A 23,671-nucleotide genomic window follows, 5' to 3' on the forward strand; every position below is an offset into this window, starting at 1 on the left:
AAATAAAAAAAAAATCTGTATGGTAGTCTAGTGGGACTGATGGTCTAATTGAGGCAAAACTTTTCTTGGCGCAGAATTGCTGGCTTCAAAGGTGTCTAAATTCTGGGGCCAGATCACAACAGAAGCAACACTAATTCTTCAGTCAGTTTTATTTATTTTCTTCAGTTGTTGCCAAGTTTCAAACCATTACCAAGACTGTTAATTTCAACTTTTTCACCATAATCCAAGCATTTTAGATATCCTTCCTATAACTTCCAAAGCCTCCCCAACATCAGGTAGGTTTATTAACCTCTGGCCTCAAATTCTGAGGTGCAGAATTCAACCACCTGACACAAAAGAAGCCTATGCTTAAAGACCATCTCAAAAGTTTAACCCTAACCATAAAAAAAGTGCTGGGCCTGTGTGTTTGCTGAGGCTCCATTTGCACCTGAATTACAAGGTTTCAAGTTAAAGTTATACTCTAGTACAAAAATCAAGGGCACATTCCTGTGAACTATAGAGGGAGCACTGTACGGTCAGAGATGCTATCCTTCAGATGATGCGACGTTAACAGAGGCTGCATCTGCCAGCTTGGGCAATTGCAAAGAATATTCCACGGCGATATTCAAGTGATCAGGAGTTATCCCCAGTGCCCTGGTGAATATTGATCCTTCAATCAGCATCACAAAACACATTACATTGTTGTGAGAGTTTGTTGAATTAAAGCAGCTCATTTGCTGTCTAAGCACATTGCAGCCAATGGTCACAAAACACACATCTTCCTTTCCTTTAAAGGATCAATGCAAGCAGTTGTTCACGTTCTAATAAACCAGAGTCCTATGTTCTTTTTTACCATTCAAAATTTGGCTGTTAAGGTTTCATTTATTCAGGACTAAAGCTGGAGTTCCTATGTATAATATAATCAACCAATCACCTGCAAAACATTCAGATTACCAAACTGCAACCAAGTGGGCAGACATCTTTACCAATCACATTAGTACTAATGCAGATCCAAATGCCTGCATAGAAGGCTCAACACAAGTTAAGCAGCTCCCTGTACTAATTCTATTCAATTTTGTTAAGGTACCAATGCTACCATATTCAGCTCAAGACACTTGAATGTGTGTCATGGGACAAAGATTACATTTGTATTCAAAAAGACAAAAATAGTTTTATTAAACATTTTTCCTCAACAGTCAACAAGAAATGGAAATCAACATCACGGAAGAAATTGGGCAGTACAAGTATTCAACAAAAACATTGCTCAAGTTTAAATTTATAAATAAAAGCTCAGCTTTCAAACCCAATGTCGTAAAACTGGTCACAATTCCTTAATTTGAGAACAAATTGCTGCACCAGCTCAACATTGGAGCAGAATTTTCTTGACTAATTAGTTACTTCATGATCATCCTTGTTTATAGGCTTGAACCGAGGGCCAACTTGGAATAGTTACAGCCTGTAATGTACAAGTGACCGTTATTGTCAAATGGCACTTGTCAACTTTAATCAAGTACCCAAGTTTCAATTCATTATTTGCATTACAACAGCAAATTTATTGGATCTGAAGTGCCTGATCAGTTTCTTGGTTGTTTGAACCATTCAACAAAAAAAAAAAAACCTGAGTGAATTGCAACTCAAGAAATAATGCATGAAAAATTAGATTTCAAAGCCACACATTTATAAACTACCAATGAAACTTTACAACAGTGACGTTAGAAATTGGATATGGTTAAAATAATTAAGATAGCCACAATAGGTTGCTGAGCCAAATATACTGAAAGTTGGAACTCGACTGATCATTTGTCCAAATATAGCCACCATGTGCTATTTTTCCCACTTGCAGTTTAGTTTTTTTAAAATTGACAATGTAAGCAAACAGGTTCACACAAAAGCTATTTAAAATCAGGGTGACCGTGGTCTAAACTCAGATTTTCATGACAGACCTAATACAAGCTAGCTGCTGACGTGCACAACAATTTTTCTGAAAAACAGCCAATGCAGCCTTATTATTGTCAATAAAAGGAGAAGTACATTTGATATTTATGCATTTAATCAATATATCCTAAGTAACAAATGTCCCAGTCTGAATGCATAAATTATCCAGCTGAAATTCACCTTGCAGTCAAAGGGCATTAAATAGATGGTGAACTTTATTATAGGCGCAGGTTTTTAAACTGGACAATAACAGTACTTCTGAACATGAATACACAAATTTTCCACAACATCCTTTATTTTTACTGTACACTGCAAATTAATTTTCCTCATCATCTGTGGAATAGGAATGCCAGGTCAGTCTCTCTTCATAAAATGCAATCACAACCTGTGGACACTTAACATTGGCTTCCTTGGATGGGACCAGATCTGCATCATCAGAATCCTTCCTAAAGGATGCAAATAGAAAAAAAGTTCACAATTTCTTGACATAGTAGTATTGGCCCAAATTTCCCAAAATATATGAAAACCTTCATGGCAGTTCCAATCGCAATGCATTTGAAGATGCTCTATATATTGGACAGCAGGTTGATGAATGGGACGAAATAATCACCAATCTCCCAAGTCACGATTTCTATTTGTTTTCATTTAAAATCCCGCATCTGTTCAAAGCTCATTATTAAAATGTCGACCTGATATTACTGGGTTTCTCTGGAATTTAGACAGTTTCAAGGATGGGATCAGGGTCTGCAGAACAAAGTAGTCCAAGTATTTGTGACTACGGAATCATGTAAATATAGCAAATGCAAATGTTTCTGGGCCACTTCGAATAGGTGGAATTTTTAAATGGGTAGAAATGGCTTGCTCCTAGTTTCTCGGTTTCCTGGATTACAACAATGTAGTGCTAAGGCACTTTGGATCTGGTTTTATTTTTCTTCCTTTGCTTGCCTGAATTTGGCTTTTGTAGGTTTTAGTATCCTAGTCAGCTAGATTTAATCAGAAATGCTTGGTAATATTAAATGCAGCATTATTTAATGAGACATGGGCATTGCAGGCAGGGGCAGCATTTGTTGCCCATCTTTATGCCCTTTCAGAGGGCAGTTAAGCATCACATTGCAAATTTCCAGATTTCCTTCCCTAAAAGGACATTAGTGAACCAGATGGGTTTTTATGACATTTGATGATAGCTTCACGGTCACTATTAATGAGATTACATTTAAAAAAATCAATGCCACCATGGTGGGATTTGAACCCATGTCCCAAAGCATTAGCTCGGCCTTCTGGATTGCTAGGGGCAGGTTTAGCACAGGGCTAAATCGCTAGCTTTGAAAGCAGACCAAGGTAGGCCAGCAGCACGGTTCAATTCCCGTACCAGCCTCCCCGAACAGGCGCCGGAATGTGGCGATTAGGGGCTTTTCACAGTAACTTCATTTGAAGCCTACTTGTGACAATAAGCGATTTTCATTTCATTTCAAGTGACATTACCACAACACCACTGTCACTACACAACTGGAGAATTGTATCAATTCACATCAAATCCGAGCAAGATTCAGAATAGAAATCCTTACCATTTCATTAGAAACATCAATTCACCACTCGAGTCAGTTGCGCCAATGATGCGTTCTGGCTCTAAACCCCTTGCAAAACCTCTTGGTTGGTTGTCATTCTTTTAAAAGGAAAAAGATTAGTTACATACTTGCACAAGTCAACTGACGTTTTAGAACACACTAATGCTGCAAGCATATGACAGAAAAAGTATTATACAATAGGAAAAAGGGTTTGAACCAAGTAAATCTGTCAGCTCAAGAAGCTATTTGATCAATTAGCATGGACTAAAACAACTTCACACGAGGATGGATGCTCTGAATAGACTGGATGTGACAAGAGTGAGTAGCAGAGATTGATAAACCATTTAGTTAATGCTACAGCTGATATGGGCGTTAGTATATAATGGGTGGGTAGGGATGTGTTTCATTCCCCCAGATATCACCAATTTTGAAAGACTATCAAGGTGCTTCCAGCACTACTCCACTTCTTGCCCTCCTCTCATTTGGTCCCAGTATCACATTATTACACTTCAGAAGTCCACAACCTCACTTGCTAATTTGTTATTGTTACCACATTCTAATGCCACCATGGCTCACTTGCTCGTGGGACAGCAATCCTCACCTTAATCCTAACAGGTTTTATTAACTGCCCCTAAATATCTGAGCCATCCTAAAGGACAAAACTAGAAGTTTAAAAGAGTTCAGCTAATTGTGACTATGTCAGGCCTTTGCTAATGCAATCCAAAACTCAAACCAACTGCTCCTCCTCAACAGGCCCGAGCGTCTTCCTCCTCCTCCTCCTCCTCAACAGGCCCGAGCGTCTTCGTCCTCCTCCTCCTCCTCAACAGGCCCGAGCGTCTTCGTCCTCCTCCTCCTCCTCCTCAACAGGCCCGAGCGTCTTCGTCCTCCTCCTCCTCCTCCTCAACAGGCCCGAGCGTCTTCGTCTTCCACCTCCTCCTCAACAGGCCCGAGCGTCTTCCTCCTCCTCCTCCTCCTCAACAGGCCCGAGCGTCTTCCTCCTCCTCCTCCTCCTCAACAGGCCCGAGCGTCCTCCTCCTCCTCCTCCTCAACAGGCCCGAGCGTCTTCCTCCTCCTCCTCAACAGGCCCGAGCGTCTTCCTCCTCCTCCTCAACAGGCCCGAGCGTCTTCCTCCTCCTCCTCAACAGGCCCGAGCGTCTTCCTCCTCCTCCTCAACAGGCCCGAGCGTCTTCCTCCTCCTCCCCAACAGGCCCGAGCGTCTTCCTCCTCCTCCCCAACAGGCCCGAGCGTCTTCCTCCTCCTCCCCAACAGGCCCGAGCGTCTTCCTCCTCCTCCTCCTCAACAGGCCCGAACGTCTTCCTCCTCCTCCTCCTCAACAGGCCCGAACGTCTTCCTCCTCCTCCTCCTCAACAGGCCCGAACGTCTTCCTCCTCCTCCTCCTCAACAGGCCCGAACGTCTTCCTCCTCCTCCTCCTCAACAGGCCCGAGCGTCTTCTTCCTCCTCCTCCTCCTCAACAGGCCCGAGCGTCTTCCTCCTCCTCCTCAACAGGCCCGAGCGTCTTCCTCCTCCTCCTCAACAGGCCCGAGCGTCTTCCTCCTCCTCCTCAACAGGCCCGAGCGTCTTCCTCCTCCTCCTCAACAGGCCCGAGCGTCTTCCTCCTCCTCCTCAACAGGCCCGAGCGTCTTCCTCCTCCTCCTCAACAGGCCCGAGCGTCTTCCTCCTCCTCCTCAACAGGCCCGAGCGTCTTCCTCCTCCTCCTCAACAGGCCCGAGCGTCTTCCTCCTCCTCCTCAACAGGCCCGAGCGTCTTCCTCCTCCTCCTCAACAGGCCCGAGCGTCTTCCTCCTCCTCCTCAACAGGCCCGAGCGTCTTCCTCCTCCTCCTCAACAGGCCCGAGCGTCTTCCTCCTCCTCCTCAACGGGCCCGAGCGTCTTCCTCCTCCTCCTCAACGGGCCCGAGCGTCTTCCTCCTCCTCCTCAACGGGCCCGAGCGTCTTCCTCCTCCTCCTCAACGGGCCCGAGCGTCTTCCTCCTCCTCCTCAACGGGCCCGAGCGTCTTCCTCCTCCTCCTCAACGGGCCCGAGCGTCTTCCTCCTCCTCCTCAACGGGCCCGAGCGTCTTCCTCCTCCTCCTCAACGGGCCCGAGCGTCTTCCTCCTCCTCCTCAACGGGCCCGAGCGTCTTCCTCCTCCTCCTCAACGGGCCCGAGCGTCTTCCTCCTCCTCCTCAACGGGCCCGAGCGACTTCCTCCTCCTCCTCAACGGGCCCGAGCGTCTTCCTCCTCCTCCTCAACGGGCCCGAGCGTCTTCCTCCTCCTCCTCAACGGGCCCGAGCGTCTTCCTCCTCCTCCTCAACGGGCCCGAGCGTCTTCCTCCTCCTCCTCAACGGGCCCGAGCGTCTTCCTCCTCCTCCTCAACGGGCCCGAGCGTCTTCCTCCTCCTCCTCAACGGGCCCGAGCGTCTTCCTCCTCCTCCTCAACGGGCCCGAGCGTCTTCCTCCTCCTCCTCAACGGGCCCGAGCGTCTTCCTCCTCCTCCTCAACGGGCCCGAGCGTCTTCCTCCTCCTCCTCAACGGGCCCGAGCGTCTTCCTCCTCCTCCTCAACAGGCCCGAGCGTCTTCCTCCTCCTCCTCAACAGGCCCGAGCGTCTTCCTCCTCCTCCTCAACAGGCCCGAGCGTCTTCCTCCTCCTCCTCAACAGGCCCGAGCGTCTTCCTCCTCAACAGGCCCGAGCGTCTTCCTCCTCAACAGGCCCGAGCGTCTTCCTCCTCAACAGGCCCGAGCGTCTTCCTCCTCAACAGGCCCGAGCGTCTTCCTCCTCAACAGGCCCGAGCGTCTTCCTCCTCAACAGGCCCGAGCGTCTTCCTCCTCAACAGGCCCGAGCGTCTTCCTCCTCAACAGGCCCGAGCGTCTTCCTCCTCAACAGGCCCGAGCGTCTTCCTCCTCAACAGGCCCGAGCGTCTTCCTCCTCAACAGGCCCGAGCGTCTTCCTCCTCAACAGGGCCGAGCGTCTTCCTCCTCAACAGGCCCGAGCGTCTTCCTCCTCAACAGGCCCGAGCGTCTTCCTCCTCAACAGGCCCGAGCGTCTTCCTCCTCAACAGGCCCGAGCGTCTTCCTCCTCAACAGGCCAGAGCGTCTTCCTCCTCAACAGGCCAGAGCGTCTTCCTCCTCAACAGGCCAGAGCGTCTTCCTCCTCAACAGGCCAGAGCGTCTTCCTCCTCAACAGGCCAGAGCGTCTTCCTCCTCAACAGGCCAGAGCGTCTTCCTCCTCAACAGGCCAGAGCGTCTTCCTCCTCAACAGGCCCGAGCGTCTTCCTCCTCAACAGGCCCGAGCGTCTTCCTCCTCAACAGGCCAGAGCGTCTTCCTCCTCAACAGGCCAGAGCGTCTTCCTCCTCAACAGGCCAGAGCGTCTTCCTCCTCAACAGGCCAGAGCGTCTTCCTCCTCAACAGGCCAGAGCGTCTTCCTCCTCAACAGGCCAGAGCGTCTTCCTCCTCAACAGGCCAGAGCGTCTTCCTCCTCAACAGGCCAGAGCGTCTTCCTCCTCAACAGGCCAGAGCGTCTTCCTCCTCGGCTTCAAAAATTTACCATATTTTTCTTGAAAAGATGCAATGATCCCCCATGTCAGTAACACGGCACAAAGCATGCTGTGCTCCAAACAGCAGCGTGAAAAAACCTCTTGCCTCAATAGCAAATTTGAAATCAATTGCCCTCTATGTAGACATTGCAACACTAAAAACAGAAACATGTTTCACAAGCAGCACTTTTTTCTGTTAAATTAGCTTTCCACCCGACTATACATTCCATCATTTTTCCTGCTCGATTCCAATCCCCACAGATCACGTTTGTCCATTTGATCACCCCCTCCCCCCAATTCTATCTCTCCCCATGTTGGTACATAAGAATTGCTAAGGTCCATGCCAACTTCCTCACCAAAATCTTCATTAGTTTTGTACCATGTGGCAACTAATTCCCTCGTTTCATCACGCTAATCCTGAAAGGGAAGGATCTGGTGGAATGTAGGCCCATATCATTATTGAACACGGATGTGAAAGTATTGGCTAAGTTGTTGGCAGAGAGGATGGAGGATTGCGTCCCGGGGATGGTTGCAGAAGATCAAACAGGCTTCGTGAAGGCAACTCGCAAGTAAGACGGCTGTTGAATGTGGTGATGAATCAGTCAGGGGCTCTGTTGCCGGAGGTGGTGGCTTCCATGGATGCGGAGAAGGCATTTGATTGGGTGGAGTGGCGGTACTTGTTCGAGATTTTGGGCTGAGATTTATGGCATGGGTTGCTGTATGCGGCACCAAAGTAGAGTGTGACAACGAATAATAAGAGTTTGTTGAGTTTTAACTTACACAGGGGCACGAGTGCCCGCTGTCGCTGTTATTGTTTACGCTGGCCATAGAGCCGTTGGCGACGGCTCTGGGGTCGGTGGAGTGGCAGGGGATTATGAGGTGACAGAGGGAGCATTAGGTATTGCTCTATGCTGATTATCTCTTGCTGTATGTTTCAGATCCACTGGAATATATGGGAAGGATTACGGGCCTGCTGGGGAGGTTTCTCGGGGTTTAAATTGAATGTGGGGAAAAGCAAGGTTTTCCCAGTGAATGAGCTGCGACGGCAGGCAAATTTAGGGGGGGGGGGGGTGCCATTTACGATAGTGAGGGATAGGTATAGGTATTTGATGATTCAGGTAGTGAGAGAATGGGTGGGGTTCCACAAGGACTTAACGAATCTGGTGGAGGGGGGGAAGCGAGGATCTTAAAGAGGTGGGATAAACTGCAGTTGGCGTTTGCAGGGAGGGTCCAAGTGGTGAAAATGATTATGCTGCCGAGGTTCTGGTTTGTTTTTCCAAGCTGTCCCGATCTTTATACCAAAGGCTTTTTTCCGAACTTTGTATGGGTGGGGAAGACCCCGCTACAGAGGTAGAGGGAGCTGGCGTTGCCGAACCTGCTTCATTATTATTGGGTGGCGAATGTAGATAAGGTGTGGCGATGGTGGGAAGGAGAAGGATTAGAGCGGGTTAGATCGGAGGAGGAATCCTGTAAGGAGTCTAGTTTGACGGTTATTGTGACGGCATTGTTGCCAATGGCTCCGAATAGGTATTCAGGGAGCTCAGTGGAGATATGCAATTAGTTGAGGAGGCATTTTAGGGTGGAAGGGATGTCAGTGTTAACAGCGCTGTGCAAGAAAGGGTTTGAGAGGGCGGGGGGGGGAAAGAGAGAGAGAGAGAGAGAGAGAGAGAGAGAGAGAGAGAGAGAGAGAGAGAGAGAGAGAGAGAGAGAGAGAGAGAGAGAGAGGGAGAGAGAGAGGGAGAGGGAGAGGGAGAGAGAGAGGGAGAGAGAGAGGGAGAGAGGGAGAGAGAGAGAGAGAGAGAGAGAGAGAGAGAGAGAGAGAGAGAGAGGGAGAGAGGGAGAGAGGGAGAGAGGGGGAAATTGGGATATACAAGTTGGGGCTGGGGAGAAAGAGGTGAGCAGGTGGTGAAGATCAAGGGCAGTTGAGAGGAGAGATCAATTGGAGAGTGTGGAGTGAGGTGCTGTGTAGGATAAACGGGACCTCTTGTGCAAAGGTGAGCCTGATACAGGTTAAGGCGGTGCACAGGTGCAATGACTCGGGCGAGAAGGAGTGGGTTCTTCCAGGGAGTGGCAGGTGAGTGTAAGGTGTGGGCAGGGGCCGGCGAATCACACGCACATGTTTTGGGGTTGTGAAAAAGTGGAAAGATTCTGGGCGGGAGTGTTCGCGGTCTTAGACAGGATAGTGGAGGAGGTGGAGGGCCCAGAGCCTTTGGTGGCGATATTTGGGGTTTCAGAGAAGCCAGAGCTCAGGGAGAGGAGGAAGGTCAAGTCGTGGCCTTCTCCTCTGATTGCAAAGCAGCGAGTTTTACTGGAGTGCGCATTGCCACCAGGGGTAGCGGCTTGTTTGGGTGACCTGTACGACTTCCTGCGGCTGGAGAAGATAAAATATATGAGTTAAGGGGCTCTGCAGAGGGGTTTGAGAAAAGGTTGGGGGGGGGGGGTTTTATGACCGTGTTTGAGGAACGGTTCGTCGCAGAGGGGAGGGTGAAAAAGGGCAATAAATGTGTACAGGCGGGATAGTTGATTGCTGGGAAGTATGCTTCCCGGGTTGTTTGTGTGTTGTAACCGGTTTTGATAAAGGTTTGTACTAAAATACTTTTTTTTTTTATAAAAAAAAAACTAATTCCCTAATTTCAATCTACACTTTTCAGTTTTACCCATCTCCTCAGGATTTCAGAACCTTTCTATCCACACAATCTAACCAGATACAAACACATCTTCTCTTGTAATTGATCACCAATTCCATACCCTTATTACATAGTACTCCCTCTTTACTCCCCTAGACCCCAGAGTTTCAAACTTGGAACAGACAACTGACCTAGTTAATGACTGCCATGATGTGGAGATGCCGGCGTTGGACTGGGGTGAGCACAGTAAGAAGTCTTACAACACCAGGTTAAAGTCCAACAGGTTTGTTTCGATATCACTAGCTTTCGGAGCACTGCTCCTTCCTCAGGTGAAAGAAGAGTTATGTTCCAGAAACATATATACAGACAAATTCAAAGATGCCAGACAATGCTTGGAATGCGAGCATTAGAAGGTGATTAAATCTTTACAGATCCAGAGATGGGGTAACCCCAGGTTAAGGAGGTGTGAATTGTGTCAAGCCAGGACAGTTGGTAGGATTTCGCAGGCCAGATGGTGGGGGATGAATGCAATGCGACATGAATCTCAGGTCCAGGTTGAGGCCACACTCATGTGTGCGGAACTTGGCTACAAGCTTCTGCTCGGCGATTCGGAGTTGTCGCGCGTCCTGAAGGCCGCCTTGGAGAACCCTTACCCGGATGGATCAGAGGCTGAATGCCCTTGACTGCTGAAGTGTTCCCCAACTGGAAGGGAACACGCCTGCCTGGTGATTGTCGCGCGATGTCCGTTCATTCGTTGTCATAGCGTCTGCATGGTCTTGCCAATGTACCACGCTTCGGGACATCCTTTCCTGCAGCGTATGAGGTAGACAAAGTTGGCCGAGTCGCACGAGTATGTACTGCGTACCTGGTGGGTGGTGTTCTCACGTGTAATGGTGGTATCCATGTCGATGATCTGGCACGTCTTGCAGAGATTGCCATGGCAGGGTTGTGTGGTGTCGTGGTCACTGTTCTGAAGACTGGGTAGTTTGCTGCAAACAATGGTTCGTTTGAGGTTGCGCGGTTGTTTGAAGGCAAGTAGTGGGGGTGTGGGGATGACCTTGGGAAGATGTTCATCGTCATCGATGACGTGTTGAAGGCTGTGAAGAAGATGTCGTAGTTTCTCCGCTCCGGGAAAGTACTGGACGACGAAGGGTATTGTCGGTTGTGTCCCGTGTTTTTCTTCTGAGGAGGTCGGTGCGGTTTTTTGCTGTGGCGCGCTGGAACTGTCGATCGATGAGTCGTGCGCCATTTCCCGTTCGTACGAGGGTATCTTTCAACGTCTGTTACGCTCCTCCTCATCTGAGCAGATCCTGTGTATACGGAGCGCTTGTCCATAGGGGATGGCTTCTTTAATGTGTTTAGGGTGGAAGCTGGAGAAGTGGAGCATCAGGAGGTTATCCGTGGGTTTGCGGTAAAGCGAAGTGCTGAGGTGACCGTCCTGGATGGAGACGAGTGTGTCCAAGAATGCAACTGATTTTGGAGAGTAGTCCATGGGGAGTCTGATGGAACTTATTGATGTCATCGTGCAGTCGTTTCAGTGATTCTTCGCCGTGTGTCCAAGGGAAAAAAATGTCATCGATGTATCTGGTGTAACGTCGGTTGAAGGTCCTGTGCGGTGAGTAGGTCTTGTTCAAACTTGTGAATGAAGATGTTGGCGTATTGGGGTGCGAATTTGGTCCCCATGGCTGTTCAGTGTGTCTGGATGAAGAACTTATTGTCGAAGGTGAAGATGTTGTGATCCAGAATGAAGCGGATGAGTTGCAGAATTGCGTCTGGAGATTGGCAGTTGTCAGTACTGAGTACTGAGGCTGTTGCAGCAATGCCGTCGTCATGGGGGATGCTGGTGTAGAGTGCCGAGACGTCCATTGTGACGAGGAATGTTCCTGGTTCAACTGGTCCATGGGTGCTGAGTTTCTGTAGGAAGTCAGTCGTGTCGCGACAGAACCTGGGCTTACCTTCTACGATGGGTTTCAAGATGCCCTCGATATCGCCAGAGGTTCTCACACAGGGTCCCATTGCCTGAAACGATAGGACGGCCTGGTGTGTTGGCCTTATGTATTTTCGGGAGGCAGTAGAGATCGCCAATGTGGGGAGTAGGTGAGATGAGAGCACGTAGGGTGCTCTGAAGATCTGGATCCAAGGTCTTGATCAGTCTGTTTAAGTTGTCGGATGTGTTCCATGGTCGGATCTGCGGGTAACTGTCTGTAGTGTTTTAGGTTGAGTTGTCGGTATACTCCTTTGCAGTAGTCCGTTCTGTTCAGTCGGACAGTGGCCCCTCCTTTGTCTGCTGGTTTGATGACGATGCTGCGGTTGGTCTTGAGCACGGATGGCATTGCGTTGTGCTTGGGTGACGTTCGGGGCCGTCTTGTGAATGCGACTGATAAATCTGGCATTGACGCGACTCCTGACGGCTTGAGCATACATAGAGTCTAGGGCAGCGGCCTTCCGGAGGGGTCCAATTTGACTCTTTCCTCTTCGGTTGCCGCACCGCAGATCTCTCGGTCTGCTGTTCCAGTTCATTGGTATTGCCGCACCGCAGATCTCTCTGTCTGCTGTTCCAGTTCATTGGTAGTCTGCTTGGGTTCGCGGTTGGCCTTTTGGGTCTGTGGAAGAATTCCCGGAGCCTCAGTCGCCTGATGAATTCCTCAGTGTCTGCCGCGAGACTGATGGGGTCCACTTTGGTGGTGGTGCAGAAATTGAGCCCTCTGCTGAGGACTTCGATTTCGTCTGGTTGAAGGGTGTAGTCCGACAAGTTGACAATAGATTTCCCTGTATTGTTTTCTATTGTGGTACCGGGGTTGGCTTGGTTGCTGCTGGTGGTGATGCCGAGTTTCTGAAGCTTCCTGTTCTTGGTGTGCATATAGGTGGCATAGTATTGTTGTCTCATCTGTTTGGCGGTGTTCCACAGCTGATCTGCTGCGTCCTGAGCGCAAGTTGAGAATATGGCCTCTATCTGGGTTTCCAGGTTGCATCGTCTGCTGTAGAGCTGGCGTACGAGGTGGTTGAGGAGTGTGAGAGAGGTGCGACGGCAGAGTCTCTCAGCGTAGTCTGTGTTGTAGGTCGACTTGAGTGGGTTTGTGATCTGTAGCCCTTTCGGGATCTTGTCTGCTTTCTTGCATCTTTGTAGAAACTTAATGTCAGTGTCTATATGCGCGATCTTGCTGGAGATCCTCTCCACTTTGAGCCAGCAGTCTGCGGTGTCGATGGTAGCCATGATGTGGAGATGCTGGCATTGGACTGGGGTGAGCATAGTAAGAAGTCTTACAACAATCAGGTTAAAGTCCAACAGGTTTGTTTCGATGTCACTAGCTTTCAGAGCGCTGCTCCTTCCTCAGGTGAATGAAGAGGTATGTTCCAGAAACATATATATAGACAAATTCAAAGATGCCAGACAATGCTTGGAATGCGAGCATTAGCAGGTGATTAAATCTTTACAGATCTTTGAATTTGTCCCCTGCCACTCCGTCGACCCCCGAGCCATCACCAACGGCTCTACGGCCAGCGTAAACAATAACAGTGACAGCGGGCACTCGTGCCCCTGCGTAAGTTAAAGCTCCACAAACTCATATTATTCGTTGTTACACTCCACTTTGGTGCCACATACAGCAACCGCACCCATGCCACAAATCTCGGACAAGTACCGCCACTCCACCCAATCAAATGGGATTCATGTCGCATTACATTCATCCCCCACCATCTGGCCTGCGAAATCCTACCAACTGTTCTGCCTTGACAATTCACCTCTTCAACCTGGGGTTACCCCATCTCTGGATCGGTAAAGATTTAATCACCTGCTAATGCTTGCATTCCAAGCATTGTTTGGCATCTTTGAATTTGTCTATATATATGTTTCTGGAACATACCTCTTCATTCACCCTATTCCTGGTCCCTATTGTCACTATCACTGGATAGAAGATCATATGGCACCTTTGAAGAGCAGGGGAATGTTCTTGGTTTCATGGCCATCACTTATCGCTCAACTAATACCATAACAGGTTAGCTTTGCATGTGTCACTCGGTCAATCTCCTGGAATTTTCTGACATTATGGATTGAGTTTATGTTCTGTGTGGTGAAGTTGTCCAACTTTTGTCATTTTATGCACAGAACCATTTCCCTCCACTGTGCAGTCCTATGGGACTGTCATTTTCTTCCATTTAAATAAAGTTAGTACATCTACAACAGTCTCTCTTTTTGTCGCCACTATCACTACTGAAGCCCCACGATAATCTTTCCTTGAATCTCTCGATCACATCCGTCATCTAGAATGCTTATTTCCACCTCTCCAACAGAGGCCACCTCATTGCCACAGTTACCCACGTCAACACTTTAGACCATCATAATATTTTTATAACATCTACCTATAAGCTTCATCATTTGATCATGACCACCGTCACCTATTGGCAGCTTGCTCCCAACACTTGAATTAACATGTCTTCCCTCATCTAAAATTGCCCCAATGTTTCCCTATGTTTTGCCACATTACCACTGGTGGCATAGCATTCCTTTCTTGCCTGAACACTAACCCCTGCTTAAAAACCCATCTTCTTCAACAGGCGAGGAACACACAAATTCTTTGTACTCATTCCTTTATTTATCTTCATCTATCACCAGTTCTTTAGTTAATTTCTTCTAAACTCCCAGCATTATAATTTATATTAAGCACTCATGAGACCAACTAAGAAAATGAACACAAAGCAAGACAATTTTACAAAGTATCACAGGGAGACCAATGTTCAGAATGTCAATCATGTGGAATCTCAAATGCCAAAATGCTAGCAGTCCCATAAAAACGTCACTCACCAACAAGTTGATTATCATTTGCAATAAATTAAATTTATCTCTGGGCTAAGGTGTTAGGCAGGTGGCAATCTGATGTAAATTGGTAGTAAACTCATGACCTGAATTTATACCATCTGCTACATACTTCCTAATTGACTCAGATTCACAATGTTTGAGTGGAATGGGAATAATCAAGTGCCTAAAGTCCCAAGTGCATTGATACTACTCTTAATATACCCAACAACTAGACACAGAAAAGAACTGGCTGTGGCCAGGCAGCAGAGCTCTTGCTTGCAATCTTATATGAGAATTAGACAATTACTTTGCACAGCCCTGTTGTAAAGTAAATAAAAGCTGTTTTAGCTGAATCAGTCTGGAAATATCAATCTGAAGACAGTGCTTACTGGATCCTTTTTCTTTTTTGGCTTGTTTTCTTCACTCTCATTTTCAGAGACAGATTTTCTTTTGAATCCATCAGTACGCTCCTTGGTGGCCTTTTGGGAATCCAGAAACTCCTGAATCAACTCTGGGCAATCTAAATTATCCTCTGGCTCCCATGTATTGTCTGCACTGAAACAGGTTCATATCAAAAAAATTAAATAAGTTTTTACTCAGAATACTTCGCAGGGATGTTATTAAATTAGTTTAATAAAAGATGGGGAAAGAAAATGCATGACCCAAAACACACGAGAAATTTATACCACTGGCACCTGCAATCCAGTTCTTCCCAAGAAACAGTAATTAAATGTAAAAAAAGTAGATTTAAAAAAAGACTAGAAATAAATAACATTTCTCTCAATACAAGTCAATAGGTTAAGTGATTCTTAAAAATCCAGGAGTTGGCAGCATAACATCTGTAACTCTTCAAAAAGTTACTTATTATTAGAGGTTTACATTGTTTAAAAATATCCCATACTTAATCTTTTAAGATTCCATAATGCAAGTCCATGCAACTTAAAAGTTGAACCAAGATAAATTTGTCAACATTCATGTCTGCTCGGATTTAGAGGTCTGTTCAGATACAGCCTCCAGCAGGGATTCTGGATTACAGTATCCTCCAAGCTATGCTGTAAAATGCATACAGCACAAGAGGTTATCGAACAAGCATGAATCATGCTGCACATTGGAACACCAGGGACACCAATATTCAGTGCTGCAGAGTTGAGAATAACAAAAGTAGGCCTTAAGGAACTGCTGCCGTGACTTTGACCACAGCGCTCAAGTGTCAAGACAATCACTTTAAGGGATTACCAATGCCAAGTATGGCAATGTGGCAGCTGAATTACATGCACAACATAAAGTAGTGTGCCATTTTGTAGATTATAGGGAAAAAAAAGATGGGAATCAAGAGACATGACCTGCAACTTTTCAAATGTTGTGAGCGCTTGCTTGCTGTTGTCATCAGCACTGTAACCTATCTCGATACAAAAAGATTGGATGCTACAGCACTCCACAGCACTACTTCGACATCTTGTGGCAAACGTCAATGCAAAAATGACATATGCTCCTCGATTCAGTCAGGGGGCGGTACAGCACTGCTCCCTCAGTGAGAGGGTTCAATTCCAGCCTGGTCAGTGTGGAGTTTGCACATTCTCCCAGTGTCTGCGTGGGTTTCCTCCGGGTGCTCCGGTTTCCTCCCACAGTACAAAGATGTGCAGGTTAGGTGAATTGAAAATACTCAATTGCCCCTTTGTGTCCAGGGATGTGTAGGTTAGGTAAAGGGGTTATTAGGATAGGGTGGGGAAGTAGGATAGGGAAGTGGGCTTGGGTGGAGCGCTCCTTTAGGGTCTGTGCAAACTTGATGGGCCAAATGGCCTCCTTCTGCACTGTAGTGAATCTAAGATTCTCCAGTGATTCTAGGATTCTGTTAGTAGCAAACGATTTAGAAACAAACTATTTTAATGTATTTAATAGCGCCAGTAAAATATCAAGTTTATGACGGCCATTTTAAGTGCGTTACCAAACACCAAATGATGAGCTCAGAAGCTTACCATACTGTTCAATTCTGCAGAAGATTCAACCATTTCACCATGAAAAAGAAATTAAAGAGCAGGAAAACAAGTTATTAAATAGGTTGCCTGTGCAGTAAAACTCCTTACTCTGTAAAACCTTTCCATTTCAGAAGGTACTCAACCCTTCCTTGTACAACCCGTCTGTCTAACACTCTTTCGACAATATATTCTTCAGGCTGAACATCCTCAGACTTTTTCGTCTTGCTACCTTGTTTCTTTCCCATTTTAGCTGTTTTAAAAAAAGGACAGGATGATAAAGCACACAGCAGTCTCAATAACAATATTTAAATGTACTTAATTTGCACTGAAATTTAGAAATGATGAATCAAAATTGGTAATATCAGTACACTCAATTCTCCATGCTCACCTTGTATGTTACAATCAAGTCCAAGCTAAGCCAGTATTTGGGTTTCAAAAACACTGTTTTTGCCATTTTACTGAGGAGACTATGTCTCTCTCATGATGGTTACTGATATTAAGTACAGTATGAATAACAGATGTTTGAGGTTCCACTTTCGGGTTTGCATAGCTCTGATGTCGCGTTGAACCAAACGGCCCAACTTCACTTGTGTAGTTGGTTAGTCCCTATATGCAAGTGGTCTGTAGCTTTGTAGGTTACAGCACCACAATTGCATATTCAAGTACTAAGACGTTTTATTCCTTTCAGACATGAACCGCATCATCCTCTAGGCCAAAATAAAAGTCTCAACTGCACCACCCCACCAATTTATTTTAAATATTGCAGTTGGAAACTGTATGCTCAAAACGTGTCTGCCCGTGTATGTACAGTTAAGAGGAACCAAATAAACGTCACAAAATTGATGTCTGCTCTCCAAGTATTGAACACAATCTCTGGAAGACATGTGACCTACTTCTCATAGTCGCACTTGAAACTGTTACACGAGGTGTGAGACATGTTCAAGCACGTCCCAAGACTGAAGTACTACATGCTGCAGAATCTAGGGAGAGGTCCACACGCTAGCATTTAATCGTGTATTCTCATTTTTGTTCAAAATAATTGCTTCCCTCCTCCTCTTCAACCCATGCCAAATATGCCCAACTGAGAAGTAACCACAAGGTACCTGATCAACAATTTCAAAATGTTATCAATACCATGTACCTCAATGCCAATAAACCAATTAAATGCCTCTTAACTCACTGTAAGAAAAACTTTAAAATAATATATAGGCAGACAAAACACTTAATCAGAAGGAGCATTCTAATTTAGTCTTTCAATAAATTATATCTACATATAACCGGATTTAAAAAAAATCAATTGGAGAATCAGAATTAGAACCCTCAATTAGAAGTGCAGACCTCCTACCAATTTTCCTGGGCATAGAGAGGTAGAGGTACATATTATATTTGTTTTGTTTGGGTTATTGGTGCTACTTCTATTTTGGATTCACGAACATTGACAAGGTATTAAGTCTACTTACCCCAAGGACATTACGTGTCAACCAAATATAGGTCAGTCCAGGAAGAAAAGTGGTAGGTTAATTCCATAAAGGATCACGAACCAACTTGATTTTTTAATGTAACAATTGGTTCAAGCCAAAAACAGCCAGAATTATTGAATTCAACTTCTTTATTGGGATTTGAACTCAACGTCTGGGCCAGTGGCTGAGTACTGAAACATTAGGCTACTCTACTGTCCCATCTTTACCCTCCATTCATCCACAAATGAATGACGAACTGAAGCAGAGGGCAGACAGGGGAGCTAAATTATTGGTTTCCATGCCAGGAGGGCAATGGAATACTGATCCTCAAAAGGAACTGGTTTCTAACACATTTCTCCATGAAGATGATTTGCATTTGGGACACACTTTCAGTCCAAATCAATTTTGACCCGAGTGTTATAATTCAGATGGAAAAACAAAAGGACTGAATTCCCTCAAACAACATAACCAGTTCAGTTATGCCAAAATTCACACCACTTCCCATGCTAGCCAGCACTGTCAAAATTTCAGAAAATCTCATATGGAGAATGGAATGCAGGAAAACCAAACATAAACAAGCAGAAGCAAGCAAAAAAAAAAAAGCAGGGCCCGGAGGAAAGTGTAAGCCATAAACCATATTCTTTAATTTATTCATATTAGGCACACATTTAAGAAAAAGTAATTTCGGAAGCTTTTCAATTTTTAATGTGGCCCATTCTGATGTCATAAAATGCATTCAAAGATTCAGAAAATAGGATGTAGAAAGGAAAATATAGAAACACCATAAAGCAGCAGAAATGGCAGATGTTACTCGGTGCTTAAAAATGGGAGTGTAAATATACAACCAATTCAGATTCATCATAAATGCAGCAAACTCAGTTGATTTCTTATGAATGTGGTAGAGCTATGTTAATAAGCAAGAGGGTTCCAGCAGGTTTTACTGAAGTGGCACAAAAATTTGAAGAAACTTGGAAGTAAAGCACAAGCTCCTTGAAATATGTAATTCTTGACCTTCCGCACTAATAATTTACATGCCATTCTAGCCATTATTCCAGCAGAACCAGCAAGGAAATTCCAGCCCAGTAACAATTTTGAATTCTTCAAGGCACCGGTGAAGTAGAACTGAAGGAAAAGATTTGAAAACCTCCCTACAGAAAGGCAGAACAATCTGTAGCATAGTAGTCAACAGTGATACGTGTGTAGACCATGGAAAACACATGCCCCTCACAGACGGTTTTGTTGGCTATCCTGGGCGTATAAAAACTAGGATGGCCCTCCTGAGGATTTTAATGGTCTACAAATGCATTCTGTGGCTCAGGAAATAAGCTAGAGCTAACTCAAACAACAATTACTGCTGTTAGAGATTTTGAAACAAACTAATTTATTGGGTAAAAGAAAATATGCATGCTATTGTTTTATGGGGAAAAATAAAATTTAATCCAGGAAAAGATAGTAAGATGTGCTCTTTGGGAATCAAAATTTGATCATTTAAAATCGTTACGCAATTCTGTTGCATTTTATAGTTCATTTCATCTATTCTAGATCAAGTGTAAATGTGTAAAAATAACCATATAGAAATTCAATGGGGGTGGGGGGAAAGGGAATATGGAGAAACGTCACTGGTCCACACTTTCTTGGTGTCTTTGGCTATTAGTGCCAAAGACAAGAGAGACTACCAATACCGGCTTTGTATTTGGACCCTTAAGAGTAAACAAAAGTTTTTATCCAAACAACTGGTTTAGGTTTTCCAAGACAAAGAAAATTGTCCAACCCACTGCACTATTAAGATTCCTACTAGTTTTGTTTTTTTATATTCAAGCCACCACAATAGCAGTTTGGCTATGTTGCACAATGAGGAAAAATACTGTACGCAAATTCAATCTCTTGCTTGTGCTCAGCAAAAACTTCCAGGTAGTGCAGAGGAAGAAAACCTAGTAATAGTTTGACATTCCTGCTGAAAGCATGCGTACATAGACACTTGAAATCAGTGAATTGAACTTGGGTCGTAATTTTTCCCTTCTCTTTCACCTCTCCCCATCACCAAAATTTGACAGCATTTCCTATACTCCGTTTCAAGGCGACTATGAAAACTTGCTGCATTTTGCGTTACAAGTTGTAAGCTCTTAAAGCCCTTTCCCCCCATACCATCCTTTTCTACAAAAAGAATGGACTAACCCCTATTACTGTTTAAGGATCACATACGTGCAACAGTGGGAATAAGCCAAATCAACCTTGGGTAAAGTAATTACTTGTGAGTTTTCCTTCACTAGCCCAGTATCTAATGCAGTGAATAGCTGAGCCATACATATTATATAAGCCCTATGATTTAACTCTGGCCTACACTAGCTAATCCTAACTGGGATAAAGAGATATAACTGGGTCCAGTTCCTCTAGGTTAAAAGGGAAAAAGAACGTATTTTAGCTATCCTGAAGTACACATCAATATTAAGAAAGGACAAGATTACGTTTGGCTACAAAGCCAACTTTCCAGTCAGTGAATGCTAAAATGACAAGCACCACATGTGAATGGATCTTAGAAAACTGCACTCCAATAAAACAGGGGGAGACAGGGATGCAGAGAAGTCGAAAAATTACTTTTCGAATTTAAACCATGTAGACTGTCCTGACACCAAAATATTACTACTCTATCATTAAGAGTCATTTATTCACTGTTGACCAAACCAGTCATCACCTGCAATGTTAACATTTCAGGAGTACTCAATGTTGAACCTTTCATTAAAGTTCCTGGGCGAAGGAAATCCAAGTTATCTCATTCCATTTCCATACTGTCAATCCATAAAATTGAAAGATGTTAAGTGATGGCTTGTCAGCAGTTGATCAGGGTATATTGTTGTTCTATAGAATCATTCCCATTTTACAAAGTCGAACACTTTTGTTTCTACAGTTGGACTGTAACTTGGATCTAACAGTACAAGAAAAAAAGGGCAAGCAGCCATCCTATTGAATGGTGGAGCAGGTTTGAGGGGCCAAACAGCCGACTCTTGTTCCTATTTCTTTTGTCTTTAAGAGTTTCACATCCGAATTGGTGGGTTTAATACAAGTTTTAAATTTAAGTACATTGAGGAAAAGAGGTCTTTTAGAACAGTGGGTAGTATTCCAGCCGTTCGGCTTGAAGCTCTGGATTGGAGACCCACCCCAGGATCTGATGGTCAAGCTACATTCATAATACAGTCAAACTTCCAACACAACACACACCAATGGCAGTAAGAGCAGGAGATATTCCTGGTCAGCCAAGTGTTGGGAACAACACTGGAACCTCTTCAATCACTATCCACAGCTCCAGACTGGAACATACATGTTAAAGTGCATGTTGCCATAGCAGCTCAGACTAGAGTGAACTGTAACACACCATCAGGTTTCAGAATTTGGTTGTCAGGAAGATAGACAAGCGAGGAGAGTACATTTATCTGAAGTGGTGAGCTTCTGCATTTGTTTCACAAAGGTTTTTGTTAATGTATACACATTGCTACAAGAATCCACACCAAGCATATTTAAGCTCCAATGACAAATCTAAAAATATAATTTGAGCATTTTTCCTAGCTCCACTGAACACATCCATGATATTCCCCACTTACTAGCTCTATGTTGGATCCTGGATTAACAATTATCAGAATTTGAATATTTAACAAATTTAAATAACAAAATGGCAGATTTTCAAATTTGCAAGTCCTTTGTCAACTCTAACATCAAAAGTGGCACAATAACGATCTCGGAATGGTGTCAATTGCACGAAAAGTCATTGTCCCAAGAGAAAATGTCAACCTCATTCTGTACTCAGAATGGCAGACCTGGCACCACAACAGGAACTCAGGTTCTCATTGTTTAGGGCATGGGAGTTGACAAACAAATTTTACTCAATGCTCTACATATTGTCAAATGGTTAGGTACTGTAAGTGGGATATAACATGATGTATTTGTGTTTTATTATTTGTAAACATGGATTAACTCACTAGTAGAAACAAGGCTAATAGGAGAAAAAAAGGAATCTTCAACCGTGGTCATCTTCTACTTTGTATCCGCCTACTCAAGTCCCTAGGAAAAAATAATCAGCAATTGCTCACATAGATATACAAAGTCAGCATTTCAAACATTTACATTTTGGTGTAAACATGATATTAACTATTGTAAAACTTTTAGACTTTTTTTTAAATATAGAAAAGGGATACATAGTGCAAGATGGCAAAGGTTATAGGAACCCAATCTAGGATCAGTCAACTGCACAGAAACATTCCCAAAGCAAAATCATATCAAATCAATGAATTCAAGTTTATCATTTGTTCCTGTTGTGTACCATGGGATTCAAGCACAGGTGTGTAAAGTTATTACAAAGTCAAACTTTTGCCAAATTTTAAAGACAACTGTTCTCAAGCACAATAGTAATTACAAAACTGAGTACACAGACATTAAAACCTGTCAACATGATCATACCAACTAATTGGCCACCGGGAAAAAAAAAAACTTATTTGCGACTGACTACTCTTAACCGACGAATTCCACTTTTCTTGCCTATTCCGTCACGATTCGCTTGTTCACCGTTTTAACTTTTTTTTTAAAGTGGTGTTCTCCGAGAACTCGAGGACCGAAGAAATAAACTTTCCTCCAGAATGGGTTAAGTTACATTAAATGAGTTCTGCAGGCAGTAGCAACAAAACGACTTTCCCCATATTGGAAAAACAAAGAATTAAAAATAACTCCAAGCCTCAAGCTCTGAATTTTCGCACATGCCGCCATCAGGATTCAGCCGGATCTCAAAAGTGCCAGTTACAGTTTGATAATTAATTTTCAGTGTTTATTAAACAAACGCAAGTAACAGACTTCCGCACCAGGGAGGAATTAAAATCTCGCTTAACCGGCCTAATTACGCATCAACCTTAGTTTTGCATAAAATAACTTGTGCAACGACAAAAAAAACTAGAGAATAAAATCCAAAACAGTTCCTGACTTAACAATAACTGAACTCAATTCGCCCAGATACGTGACATCATTGTCGGTGCAATCCCCCCCACCCCACCCCCCAAAAAAAAATAATCGATCATCATCACCACTCCCCCGCCCAACAGGAGAAATAAGGAACAAGTCCTTCAAACCTTCGTTCAACAACCAAAATGAACACTAAAAAACACACACGCAGGTTCAGCTGATTATAATGGAGAAACTTCCGTGAGCTCCCGCTGCGCAGCGGACACACAAAAAAAATCTACTGAGTTCAGGGCCTACACCATTCTGGTCTACTCATTTAAATGGAAGTTTTTATCAGTTGGGCGATTTAATCTCAAACAGCCCGCACTGTGCGGTTTACGGTGGGGGTCGGGAGCCACGGGACTGTGGTAAGCAGTGAAACTCTATTCGGCTGGCTTGCAAGCTAGCAGCCTGCCCTACCTGCCCAGATTCAGTGTCACTCCACCAGCCGGGCTCCTCTCTCTCTGGGTTTCACTTGCAGTCCCGCCAAAAACACGCGCTGACGAAACGCGCATGCGCACACCTCTCCACAAGGAACCCTCGTTTGTAATTTATACAATTTAACTCAACATAAGCTATTTATTCCCTCGGATCGGGGCGTTAAAGTTGAAAATCTGCCTTTTTGGGGGTTCAAAAATAGCGTCATTTTATTTTTCAAGCACTCGTGCCCGTCACGTGATCCAGATTAAATTTTGGGGGAATAAATTTTACAAAATACATCAATGGATTCAACTGGTTTATCATGGGGGGGGAATAGATACCCTTCGCCAACATCGCCTGGAAAATATTTTAAAAGTGATTTTAAATTGCGTCATGCCCGAAGCG

General features: G+C 44.7%; 1 protein-coding gene across 2 annotated transcripts; it reads right to left on the bottom strand.

Annotated features, from left to right (window-relative positions):
• Positions 1–1,124: 1,124 nt before the first annotated feature.
• Positions 1,125–23,426, bottom strand: LOC140425304 (chromobox protein homolog 3-like). Of its 2 annotated transcripts, XM_072509444.1 has the most exons (6): positions 23,267–23,426; positions 21,838–21,919; positions 16,515–16,656; positions 14,820–14,985; positions 3,480–3,577; positions 1,125–2,360 (listed from the first exon to the last, which is right to left on the bottom strand). In XM_072509444.1, exons 2-6 carry the CDS (start codon positions 21,887–21,889, stop codon positions 2,231–2,233), a joined length of 588 nt encoding a protein of 195 aa, XP_072365545.1. In that variant the 5' UTR covers positions 21,890–21,919; positions 23,267–23,426; the 3' UTR covers positions 1,125–2,230. The 2 variants fall into 2 exon arrangements, with proteins under 2 accessions (XP_072365545.1, XP_072365547.1); XM_072509446.1 differs by lacking the exon at positions 21,838–21,919 and having other exon boundaries at positions 23,267–23,285.
• Between the last annotated feature and the right edge of the window lie 245 nt (positions 23,427–23,671).

The sequence above is a fragment of the Scyliorhinus torazame genome, chromosome 6 (genome assembly GCF_047496885.1).
Source record: "Scyliorhinus torazame isolate Kashiwa2021f chromosome 6, sScyTor2.1, whole genome shotgun sequence".
Lineage (NCBI taxonomy): Eukaryota > Metazoa > Chordata > Chondrichthyes > Carcharhiniformes > Scyliorhinidae > Scyliorhinus > Scyliorhinus torazame.